Below are 13,546 nucleotides of genomic sequence, written 5' to 3' on the forward strand. Positions count from 1 at the left end.
GGATTTTTTTTCCCCTGCTGGAGCAAACTGGATCATGGTTTATTGGGATTTATTGCCTTCCTCTGGATCAACTGTGGGTATAGGAGTGTGTATGTATATATATATATATATATATATATATATATATATATATATATATATATATATATATATATATATATTTTTTTTTTTATTTTTTTTTTTCTCCCTTGTATTGGTTGAATTGGATTGTCTTTTTTCAATCAGACTAACTATGACCAAGCTTGAAGCCAAAAAATTTGATGTAAATGCATAGAAAGTAAGGACATTCTGGAGGCTCGAGTCTAATTTTCCATGGCATCTACACAGAATGGTAGAGTTAAAGGCCAGGGCTGTAGTCTAGCAGAGAGAACAGGATTATCTATAGAAGGAGAACGTTTTGCTTTTGAATTCTCCGGTTCAGTTTGTCTTAAGCCCTGTACACAGGGGCCAATTGTTGGGAAACATTTGGCCCATGTGTATGTCGGTCTGTTCGCTTAGCGGGGAGTTTGCTATTCTAACTTTGCACAGTTAGTAAAGTGGCTCCGGCTCAACTTTAACCCGCTTGAACGGAAAAAAAACGGATAGTGTGTACCAGGCTATAGTCTTGGCAACTGACAGAGTGGCAATAGATAGCTGCAGGGCTGGGCCTGCCTATTAGCAAAAACTAAAACCCACTGATTTAATGGTTTTCCAGAACAGTTACAGTATCTCACAAAAGTGAGTACTCCCCTCACATTTTTGTAACTATTTTACTATATCTTTTCATGTGACAACACTGAAGAGATGACACTTTGCTACAATGTAAAGTAGTGAGTGTACAGCTTGTATAATGGTGTTAGTTTGCTGCCCCCTCAAATAACTCAACACACAGCCATCTCTAAGGATCGGAAAAAAAAAAATTGTTGCTCTACATAAAGATGGCTATAAGAAGTTTGCCAAGACCCTGAAACTAAGATGCAGCACGGTGGCCAAGACCATACAACGGTTTAACAGGACAGGTTCCACTTAAAACAGGCCTCGCCATGGTTGACCAAAGAAGATGAGTGCACGTGCTCAGCCTCATATCCAGAGGTTGTCTTTGGGAAATGGACGTATGAGTGCTACCAGCATTGCTGCAGAGATTGAAGGGGTGGGGAGTCAGCCTGTCAGTGCTCAGACCATATGCCGCACACTGAATCAAAATGGTGTGCATGGCTGTCATCCCAGAAGGAAGCCTCTTCTAAAGGTGATGTACAAGAAAGCCCACAGACAGTTTGCTGAAGACAAGCAGACTAAGGACATGGATTACTGGAACCATGTTCTGTGGTCTGATGAGACCACCATAAACTTATTTGGTTCAGATGGTGTTAAGCGTGTCAACCAGGTGAGGAGTACAAGTGTGTCTTGCCTACAGTCAAGCATGATGGTGGGAGTGTCATGGTCTGGGGCTGCATGAGTGCTTGCAGCACTGGGGAGCTACAGTTCATTGAGGAAACCATGAATGCCAACATGTACTGTGACATACTGAAGCAGCGCATGCTCCCCTCCCTTCAGGGACTGGGCCGCAGGGCAGTATTCCAACACGATAATGACCCCAAACACACCTCCAAGATGACCACTGCCTTGCTAAAAAAGCTGAGGGTAAAGATGATGGACTGGACAAGCATGTCTCCAGACCTAAACCCTATTGAGCATCTGTGGGGATTCCTCAAACGGAAGATGGAGTTGCGCAAGGTCTCAAACATCCAATAGCTCCCTGATGTCATCATAGAGGAGTGGAAGAGGACTCCAGTGGCAACCTGTGAAGCTCTGGTGAACTCCATGCCCAAGAGGGTTAAGGCAGTGCTGGAAAATAATGGTGGCCACAACAAATATTGACATTTTGGGCCCGATTTGGACGTTTTCACTTAAGGGTGTACTCACTTTTGTTGCCAGCGGTTTAGACATTAATGGCTGTGTGTTGAGTTATTTTGAGGGGACATCAAATTTACACTGTTATACAAGCTGTACACTGTACATTGTAGCAAAGTGTAATTTCTTCAGTGTTATCACAAGAAAAGATATAATAAAATATTTACAAAAATGTGAGAGGCGTACTCACTTTTGTGAGATACTGTATATTCAAAGCATGCCTTGAATAATAACTGTTACAGTTGCTAGTGTACTTATGCTAGTTTCTCAAACGAGCTATCAATCCATCCCCTGATTGATGTCATGGCTGGTTACATGCAAGCACCATGGAAACTGCAGATCAAAGAGAGGCTAAGATGACAGCTTCCTTAAATGTAAAGTATAGGTGAGTTTATATCCACTATAAAGGAGCAAATGTCCTTAATAGGAACAGTAGATTGATTATTTAGTACCAGAATGGCTGATTACACAGTGGGAACAGTATATTATCTCTTTTTGAATTTGGCATTCATAGGTCACAAGGCAGCAAATATGCCAAGTGGAGGGAATAACCTCTCCGAGTTAAGATTGCCATTCAATTGGTAGTTTTTTTTTTTTTTCTATTTCATTCAGCCAATGGGCTAGATGAAAAAAAAACTAAGGTTCCTTCATCCACACAACAAGGCGGATAGAGGAATAACCCACCTACCAAATCATTGTATCCTGTCAGCTGCACAAGCTGCTGTTAGAATACACTGATCAGTGGTTGCAGTTGCTGAGCAAGAAAGGTTTTCCAACAATCTGCTTTGTCAGAAGTCAATCAAATGATTGACCTCTAGCAGGGATGGCCACACACTGATTGATCTGATCTGTCTACAGTTAGCTTCAGGACAATCCTCATAGAGAGCCCAATCAGCTTGATCAAAAATAGGGACAGGCTTTCTAGGTATTGCATTCTTTCTAGTGCCTAATGTAATAAGTGCAGGCTGTGCAGAACTAGTCTATTTAGCTAGTGAGACCACCATAGACCGTATATGGCAAGAAGCTGAAGGACCAACTTCACAAATTTGGTAGTGAAAATTTTTCAGCAGCCTTCACTAAAATGTCAGCATCCCCCTTGTCATCAGCAAATGCAATTGAGCAAAGCAAGTCAGGTGCTAATGCATGAAAATAGTCAGGGGAAGGAGCGGCAGAAGGGCATATACGGCTGTTGGCATTTGCCTTGTCCCTGCTTCACCTATTGTGATGGGCATACCCCCCGAATGGGTCTTTAGGGTCTGGTGCAATAGGAATGAACCACAGCCCTGGACCTGTATGGCACCCTATGGCTAACTACATGCAGACAGGAGTGGGTGCATGGATTCAAATGCTCAGTGTCTGTGTCTGGATCCATGCACTCACTCCTGCCCACATGTCAAATTGTGACATGCGGCTGTGTCTGTGCAGCCGTTGCATCTATTTCTATGGGTTGCCTGTACGCAGCTCCAATGTGGATGCACACACAGCAAAAGGTGGCTTAGCACCCACCTGAATGAGCCCTTAATCTAAAGGTTTATTTCGATTTTTGTGTTGACTAACTGGATAGATTGCTGGGAAATGTTTGTATTGTTCAATATATTGTCTTACCCATGTGCACCTTTCCTTGGCTAATTATAAAATTATTTATGCAGCAGCCATTTTTTTGTTTGGTTGGATTTGGTGCAGGCACATTGGGGGTCCTCAGCTATCTTGAGCGAGTCTCTGCCTCCTGTTTGTTGCAGTTTCTCATTGCTATAAAAGTTTCAGGTTTGGAGTTTAGCTTGGAATTTACGGACATCTGGCAGAAGCATTTGCAAATGTATAGAACAAAACCTGTATAATTAAGGTGGAGTCAAGTAATTTAAGTTTTTGAACCAATTGAAGAGTGATGAGGTAAAATTTGTATTGTTTTATTTGCCATTTAGATAGGGTTAAGATTTAGAATGAATAAGCATTCCATTGGAATATGGAGACTGACATTGCTGAAAAACCATCTTGCATTAATACTTTGAGCCCCTAGCACAGAATAATACAAATAACACACACCAGATTTTTTTTTTCTTAGAAAACCTGTACTGTATGTTGGATTTCGATCTCTTAGGCCGCGTACACACGGGCGGACTGTTCGCCCAACTTTGTTCGTCAAACAATCCGACAAACAGTCCGCTCAAAATTTGCATGAACGGACTTGACCACACACGATGAACGAACAGTCCGCTGAAAGCGTGCGCAATGACGTGAACGGCACATACGACGGGACGAGAAATACGACGTCCAATACACTGCAATGCAACCTTCGCCGTGTAAATCCTTTCTGAGCATGCGCGAAACTTAGTTTGTCGAACAAGCCTACACACGAGCGGACTGTCCGCTGAAACCAAGTTTCAGCGGACTGTCTTACGGAAATTCCGAAAAACTTTGTTCGTCAGACTGTCCGCTGAAACTGTCCGCTGAAGCCCACACACGAGCGGACTGTCCGCTGAAACACTGTTCAGCGGACAAAGTTGGGCGAACAGTCCGCCCGTGTGTACGCGGCCTTAGTCATCTGTTTCACTATAAGGTATGTGAATCTTTTTAACAACGTGCAAATATCAAAACTTACCCCATATGATGCTGCATTGTGTAAGGGAATAAGTCCTCCTTTATCTTGTGCATTTACATCTGCACCATGTTCTAAGAGATATTCCGCGACTTCAAGATTGTTATAGCCAGCTGCAAAGAAAAAATAAAAAAATAAAATAAAAAGGATATTTCAAATGAGAAATCAAAAGGCCAATTGCATGTCAAAGTAAATTGACACACTGTACTATGTGAAATTATTTTCAAAAATGTAGATTTAGAAATCCAAATCCAGTGAACATAAAATGTGTTCCAATTAGGTTTGAAAAAATAGAATTTTTGTACTTTCCAAAAAATCCATAAGCTATTAAGGTACACACAGCAAAAAAACTAAATGTGGACAGGCCAGTATAACCCTTCCTACTACTGCCAGCATTCCTTCGTTTTGTGGAAAACCAGTACCAAGGGTACGATCACAGAAAAGGTTAACCAATTCAGACACTGCTACAATACTCTCTTCTCCTTTACCCATACATGTTTCGAAGGTAGAACCTTTATCAGTGTAGCTGATATAACCCCTGGTTACTGCAATAGAAGAGACGGCATCCAGTGGACTGACCTAGAGGGAATACCTGTGCCAATAAGCCTATATTACAGATATGCTTGTGAGCACAATGATGTTCTTAAACAATATTTGTGATACTATTCAAGGAAAAGCACTTGTGTTTGTTTGCATCATAGTATTATCACAATTTGTGGAGGAGAAGGGGTGGATGCTGTTCATCACAGGAAAGCTCAGGAATAAAGGAGTGTAGCGTCTGTAAAGATCCAGCGTCGACATGGAGGCTTGGAGGAAGGATGGAATGGAAAGACTCTGGACTGTGGATGTGAGTAAAGCAAAGCAGTAGTGGACTGAGCTTCCCTGGGTATGTGAACTGACAGACATTGGGGTTGATTTATTAAAGGCACAAATGACTGTCCACTTTGCAAAGTGCAGTTGCACTCTGCAAGATCAGTTGCTCCAGACCTAAGTAAATGAGCAGAAGCTCTGCTGACTTGCATCACCTAATCATGTGCAAGCAAAAATGCTGTTTTTTATTTTCCTTGCACATGGTTGGGTATTCTTTGCAAAGTGAAGCTTTACCTCATTAAGCTCTGGAGCAACTGCACTTGCCTATTTGCCTTTAGTAAATCAATGTTTGCCACATTCCCCCAGAGGATAACAGTGCAATATGCTGGGATCGCAAAAAGATACCGTTTAACACAAGGTTTAGGTTTATTGAACTTATTTGGAGATCTGTTAATGTGTGGTGCTATATGTACTAAGTGTATCATATGTTTTATACAGAGGGTTTTTATTACACATTTTTTTAGTATATGTATGTTGATTCAAATATTGCCAGATTGTGTTACTGGTCAATTAAGGGATCGTATGGTTTGAGATCTGAAATTATTAAGCTTGAGTTTCCACTGAGGAAGAGAGGGAGCGCTGAGTGTAGTGTTACTGGCCAAATCCCCAGGTGAAAATAAAGAATAAAAAGGTTCAAAAAGCTGCAATATATTACATTGTTGATTTTAGGTTTATTACTGCTTTAACATAGGTCCCCTAGTGCATTCTGTCATCATTGTATTAACATCAACTGGTTAAGCCCTGAAGAAGGGGCAGGCTGAATATGGCACTGGTAACCATTAAATATTTTAAAATGTCCTTCAAGTGAGATGAACTCTTGGACCAGACCCTCCCCAGTACACATCCAAGAATTTGTGTTAATTTAGGGGAACAGGAGTTCAAATACTGTTGGGGATACCCAAAAGCAATCCAACTGATAGGTGGGCAACAGCAACAAAAAAACATGTTCACAAAAAAAAAAAAATTGGGGACCGTCTGCAGCTCAAAGAGCTGCCTGAGCATAGCATCAAATGGGACATGAACATCCAACCCAGTGCAGTTTAGGGAATGTGTGAACAGAAGACTAGGTGGCAGCCTTGCAAATCTGGAAAATCATAGCCTGATCCTGGAAATTCCATGAAGCACCCATACATAGACTTAGCACAGTGCACTTTTACAGAAAATGGTGGAAACCAATCCTTAAAACCATAAACTCTGAGGCTGATCTGTCTGAGCCACCAAGAAAGGGTAGTACGAAAAGTAGGTGCCCTTTTATGGGGATCATCAGGAATGGCAAAGGGAGAGTCAATATTTCTAATGGAAGCAGTGGGTGAGTGGTATAGGCACACACAGCATGAATTAGATCCTGGCAATAGAGGAAGATCTCTTACTGATAAAGTGGAGTTTAAGGTATGGAAGATATAAATATCTTGGTTGAGGTGAAAATATGTATTTACTTTATAGCCAGGCAGTGACAACATACCTCAGAGTACAAGACAACGCCTTGAGTACTCAGGAATCAGCTTCCTGAGGTGACCAAGTCACTGTAGGCAGCAGAGACGACCCAAGGATAGATTCAGGTGTCACTTGTGGACCTCAGCAGTGGTGGAAATGTGCTTCCCAAGACACTAAATGTTCACACATAATACTCAACCCAGTGGATGACAATAGTGCTCAGTCTCTCAGTGTTAATCCCTTTCTGGTAAACTGACAGAAGGCAGAGATTTCAACTGGTGCTCAGTGGCCCTAGTCATAGCACACACAACCTATTAGCAAAGTGATTCTTTGATAGCAGGCTCACACCTGTACCTGGAAAACACTCTGCAGCCAACACAGTTAATGCAGTTTTGAAAAGCACCACAATGCAGAACCCAATGCCCAAAGGTCCCATTCCATTCTAGCTCCATAATCTTCCAGTCCAGCAGGTTATGGGAATAGCCTTTAAAGCTTGTGCTGAGTAAACGCTGATCTGGATGCATTTAGAGCATATAGACCAGCTCAAGCAGCTTGTAGAGGAATACTAAAAAAATAGCTAACAAAAAGGTTAGCTTTTCTCAGCAGGGAAAGAAAATACATGTTTCCCTTCTGGACACTAGCAAAAAACTGAAGTGTGTATCAGTAGGAGGGGTTATCCTGGGCTATTTGCTATTGCAAAAATCATACTGTAGACAGCAGTATAACCCAAAAGTCTCTGAATTCCTGTGTTTCTCAATTAGCAATGCAGCAGAGCTCAGTGCGGGGGGACACAGGTACAACAAAAATAAGTGCATTTTGTCTGAAAGGGCACTTATTTTTTCTAGTGATATTAAAGGCTAGTTTTTTGGGGGCCATAAAATTTTTTTATACTTAACTGCTCTGTGCAATAGAGCAGTCCTCTACCTCCTCTTTGAGGGACGTACACTCCAGAGTTGATCTGCGTGCGTCCATAAGCACACACAGCTCCAGCAAGCCTTACAGGAGTCTGACTGACAGCAGCAGGAGCCTATGGTAGGGTCAAAAACGGTTTAGGTTCAAAACTTTAAGCTCTGGTACAAGTTCAGGATCAACTGCAGCAGCCGCTTTTGTGCTAGTAGACAGCACGGGTATGGGAATAATCCAGCTCTGATTTCCCCATGTCTTGCTACCAGTTGAGTATGAGTATAAATGGACTTCCAGAATAACTATGGGATATATCCTAAAACAAATAATGTAAGCAACTAAAGCAATGATTATCCTAAGCAATGTTTTTCTTTTAACAACCTGAATGTTTTACTGTAAATTTCCTGATCGCCATAAAAAGAAAGACAAAAACAAAAAGACACATATAGTAAAACGTTGTACACAGGGGTCCTAATACTTGCCTGCCAAATGAAGAGGGGTGGAGTTTCTTCCCTGGGTATCCCTGCAGTTAATGTTTTCCTGTGTGCAAAGCTTTTGAACTCTAGCCAAACAGCCTTTCTTTGCTGCATCAAGTAATGCTGCATCTCCCCGCAGCAAATCCTGAATGTCTGTGTCTCCATCTTTTACCAAGTCTAGGGGTGTGTTTCCATCCCTGTTTTTCTTTGTTGGATCGGCTCCATGCTAGAAGACAGAGAAGCAGAGAATTTATACTTTATTATTTTGAGTCTCTTTTTGTGTCAATCTTGTGTTCGCTTACACTTATTTTGAATATGGGATATCAAAAAACGCATAAGAAGGAAGAGATTCCATCTTTGGGAAAAAAAAAAAAAGGAACCGTATAACAACATTACAATATATTGCCATGTGCCAGGCTTTTTTACCTTCATATATTCATGAAGGTAAAAAAGCCTTCTGTGTGTAGCATACCCCCCCCCCCCCCCCAAAAAAAAAAAAAACTTACCTAAACCCAATTTTCATCCAACAATGTGCATAAGAGCCTCTGCTCTTCCCCTCCTCATTGGCTGAGACAGCAGCGGTAGCCATTGGCTCCCGCTACTCTCAATCACAGCGAGTGAGCCAATGAGAGAGCGGGGGCGGGGTCACTCTCTGAAAAAAACAAACAGAACAGAGGTACGGGAGTGAGCCTGCTTGGGTGCCCCCATAGCAAGCTGCTTGCTCTGAAGAAACTCTGTAGGAGGGAGAGGCCAGAAGTGCCAGTGAGGGACCCGAGAAGAGGAGGTTCGTGTCTGCTCTGTGCAAAACCACTGCACAGAGCAGGTAACTATAGCATGTTTGTTATTTTTAAAGAAAATAAAAAAACTGCCTTTAGTGTTACTTTAAGGTATTTCTGTGTACAATGCATAATTTACCAAAGACCAACTTGAAGAATATTCACAACTACTATTTTTACTGTTAACTTTGCACAAATGCTTTCATTGAGAGCATTTGGCTTACTGTATAAGGATTTGTTTCTGTTCACACATTTTCTTTGGCCTTTTTGATAATTACTGAGAGATAATTGAAGATAAAAATGGTTAAGATAGGGTAGGTAAAGTGGGAAATAATGTGGCTTTGTGGTTAATTCTTCTGCCTTGCAGTACAAGGGGTCATCATTTAGAATCCTAACCAAGGCACTATCTCTGCATGGAGTTTGCTCTTCTTGTGCTTGTGTGGGTATTGACTGAGTACTTCTGTTTTCTCCCATACTTCAAAGACATGATGGTAGGTCAGTTGACCCCTGTCTTAATTGGCCATATGAGTTTGTATGCATGTGAGGTAGACACCTTAGTATGTATGATCCTTGAGAGCACAGACTGTTGCAAATGTACACTATATAAAGAGCTGGGTGAATCCTGTAAATACTTGTAATAAATTATGTGCACACAGCCCTAAGCAAACACTGACCATTTTAAATACTGGAAAAACAATGTGCATGTACGGCTTTATGTATGAAATTTAACAGTTGTTTTCTATGTGCCCTGTGTACCTCATACATGTGCAATGGTTAGCAGAAAAATGCAGCTTAAGGAACATGGGAGTAAACAGGCCATGAACCATTAAAGAAAAGCAGTACAATCAGATAATTTTTCTGTTCACTCTGCACCAAACGGCATATTTGCTGTCAGCACACACACACACTCCTAAAGAGCCTGATTGGCTTCTACTGCTGACCCTTCATCTTCTTGCTACACAAGGGGATGGCATAAGGTTGATATCAAAACAGTTACGGGCACTTACACTAGATTTTAAAATACATTTTTTCATGAATACATAAATGCATTAATGTAACATTTAGCTTTATAAAGTAAAAAATACTAAAGGTGGAGTTACACAGAAACAAAAATGTACTGATAACCTATACCCCACTCTAAAGTAATGTAGCATGTGTCACAATGCTCATATGCTAAAGCCATACTGTCATTTGGACTGCATTGCTGGAAGCTTCGTGCAAGTACATATATTTTTGGTTTATTCAAATCAGTCCCTGTACCTGAAGAAGCTTACAATCTAATTTCCCCTACCACTCACAAAATAGTATATTTTTGGATAGAAGGAGGCCCTGGAGCACCTGGAGAAACTGAGTAAAAACAGGACAACATGCAGATTTTATACACAGGACCTTGATCTAAAAAACAAAGCTGCTAGCGATCGTAAAACTTCATTGCTGCCCCTGATTTAGAGATGCATTCTATTGTAAGTTCAGCATAAACTATATGCGTCAGAGCTGCAGGGACATTAGTGGTGGGCAAATGGAACCAAAGTGTGCAGTGAGAAACAAAGGAACACAATTAGAATTGATGGAAGCTACAGAGTCTAACCAAAGGTATGGCTCTAAATAAATCAAACATTTAAATCACTGGCCACAGTCATGGAAAGTACCATTAAAGGCTATTCAGGCTGTAACACGAGGCAAATGCGACCCCACCCCAAACCTTCCCTTCCTGCGACAGCGTGCATGGGTTCTCCCCTCGCAACCTCACAATCGTATCATTCATTCACAGATCTCTCTGAAGTACAAGTCCTGTCTGCAACCATGACAGCATGATTTTTAGTTCTCAATGGGACATGAGTCCAGTAAACACAGCACTCATAGTTTATTGACACTTTCTTCAACTGAATAACTGAAAGTACATACTTCAGTATGAACAGTGAACTGAAGGAAGAGTCTGCAGAAGCATGGCATTGCACCCAAGATACACAGAACATAATTGTAATGCTTTACTATGCACACATTTATCCTGCAAATATATGTGCATTTATCACTTTCTGTAAAAAGGTAGACTTCACCTTTAAAGTGATTGTAAAGGTTTGTTTTATTTTTTTTTAAATAGCAAACGTCATACTTACCTGCTATGTGCAAGGGTTTTTGCACAGAGCAGCCCCGATCCTCCTTTTCTGGGGCGCACCGATGGCACTCCTGGCTCCTCCTCTTCATCGGGTGCCCCTACTGAGAGCCGCTTTCCATGGGGGCATGCTCACGAGTCCGCAGGACCTGCCCTGGCCTCCATGTGACTGGATCTGACTGACAGCAGCGGGAGCCAATGTCTATCAATCTATCCAATGAGGACACGAGACAGCTGCTGGACTTGTGCTCGTCGCTGGAACAATCAGGTTCAGGTAAGGAAAAGGGGGGTATGGGGTAGTTGAAGCACAGAAGGGTTATACTTTACAACCCCTTTAACATGCTTTCATGGGGGCTTATTTTTTATTTTATTTTTACATACAGAGGCTTTCATGAGGGCTTCATTTTTAGTCTGCGTCTCTGGAACTATCTTGAACATGAAGGGCATACACCATGGCATCAGCTGAACTGTAGGCTATTATTTAGAGACACAAATTAAATACATAAAAGGGAATTGTGTTATTCAGCCAAAGGACTTCCTGTCCATCTAGTTCTGAGACTTGCATATGACCATAATAGAGCACAGTCAGATAGATGACAACATTTTTTCTATTACCATTCAGCAATACATTGGTGTTCTCTCCGCACCCTAAAGCCTTGTGGCTGGACAGTTCCTCTTTATTCATTCTACTCTCTCCTCCTATCAACATGTTCCTTTTCAGCTCATTTGTAAGTGGAAAATTAGACTCTAGGCCTGTCCCTTGCCCACCTCCATAAGTCTGTGCAAGGGAGCAAGAGGCTGATATCAAGTCAAATTATGGCACTTACACTAATTGCATTTGCACACAAATAAATGTAATGATTTACTATTGAATATAGCTTTCTTCATTTGTTTCTTTTATGTCTGACTTTCAAACTTTAATGTGTATTTGTGTAGCAGACAAGACAGTAATAAAGTTGTAGTGGTATTAGAGAGGTACTAGAGTTGGAAAACCTTCAACGTTAACATCTGACTGATAGTTAGCATTACTGTTACCTACAATAAATCTGTTCTCAAACTCCTTCCCTCAATTTTTATTTCCATCCTTTCGTGTTCTTTACAGTACAGTGTGGTGTGGTATGGAATGTATAATTTGTTCTTTCCAAGTCTTTCAAAAATAATACCTTTTGGTCTTTACAACAAGATAAAAAGCTAAGCAATCAGTATTTTCTTTTATTAAAGTAGAATTCCAGCATAAACCTAACTTGCCTTAAAGCGGAGGTCCACCCTAAAGTGGAGCTTCCGCTCATTGGAACCCTCCCCCCCTCCGGCGCCACAATTGGCACCTTTCAGGGGGAAGGGGGGTGCAGATACCTGTACAGTACAGGTATCTGCACCCACTTCCGGCGTAGATTCTGCAGAAGCTACGCCCCTTTCTGAAGGTCCCCCGCTGCCTGCTGGGAAACACATGGATCCCAGAGACAGCGGGGACCATCCTTATTGCGCAGCGCGACTCGCACATGCGCAGTAGGGAACCGGGAAATGAAGCCGCAAGGCTCCACTTGCTGATTCCCATACCCAAGATGGCGGCGGCAGCACCCGAGAGACGATCGAGAGATCAGCTTTGGGTGCCGACATCGCGGGCACGCTGGGTGGGTAAGTGTCATTATTTTAAAAGTCAGCAGCTGCAGTATTTGTAGCTGCTGGCTTTTTTTTTTTTTAATTGAAAAACAAACTTTATTGAAAAAAATAAAAAATAAAAAAAGGGGAAAGAAACAGAGAAGATAACATACATAGTAAGCATACATAAGGTACATCAAGTAATGAGGGCCAACCTGGCCAAGGCAGTGTTGCATACATGAGTTCTGTGGGTTAGCTGCGCTGCATAGGGTTTAGACACCCATCATAGGTAGAGTCATTATAAGACCAATCCGTGTCAACCGGGGAAGGGGCAGCAGGTATAAAAAGAAAGGAAAAAAAAGGGGGAGAGGGAAGGGGACACAATACAAGTAGGCCCAGGAGGTGGAGGAAGCACAGAAAGAGAAAAACAGAGGGGGGAGGGGGGCAAGGGATCAATATAACAGCATATCAAGTACATGTCTCCCCATCTCCCAACCATCTGCCCCATATCTGCTCGTATTTAAGTGGACATCCTCTATGCGTATATATCAATTTCTTATACGGGAGGGTATCATTAACCTCTTTCTTCCAGCATTGGACCGTGGGGGGGAGGGCCTGCATCCAGCCGCGAGCAATCACTTTTCTCGCCAGGAACAGAGTTTCATGTAAAAAGGTACGAAGGGACTTGTCAGCATCTAACTCTGGCAAAAGACCAAGTAAGCACAGCTTTGGGTCGAGGCTAACAGGAGAGCCCATCTGGTCATGGAGAAAGCGGATCACCTGTATCCAGTATGTTTGGATAACCGGACAGGACCATATGAGGTGATAGAAGGAGCCTGGAGTGTGGTCACATAAGCGGCAGCCCGGATTATACGTGGGTTTGAACCGT

The 13,546-nt window shown here is 42.0% G+C and overlaps 1 protein-coding gene across 2 annotated transcripts in view; it reads right to left on the bottom strand.

Moving 5' to 3' along the window:
* Positions 1-13,546, bottom strand: part of TNKS (tankyrase) — a 315,565-nt gene that overhangs the window by 47,268 nt on the left and 254,751 nt on the right. For both annotated transcript variants that reach the window (XM_077476246.1, XM_077476244.1), the window contains exons 16-17: positions 8,176-8,395; positions 4,490-4,599 (exon numbers count right to left, since the gene is read on the bottom strand). In XM_077476246.1, coding sequence (XP_077332372.1) covers positions 4,490-4,599; positions 8,176-8,395 — 330 coding nt within the window. The remainder of the gene's footprint in view (positions 1-4,489; positions 4,600-8,175; positions 8,396-13,546) is intronic.

The sequence above is a fragment of the Lithobates pipiens genome, unplaced genomic scaffold, assembly GCF_037356315.1.
Source record: "Lithobates pipiens isolate NorthernLeopardFrog02 unplaced genomic scaffold, aLitPip1_a1.2 Scaffold_13, whole genome shotgun sequence".
NCBI classification, from domain to species: domain Eukaryota; kingdom Metazoa; phylum Chordata; class Amphibia; order Anura; family Ranidae; genus Lithobates; species Lithobates pipiens.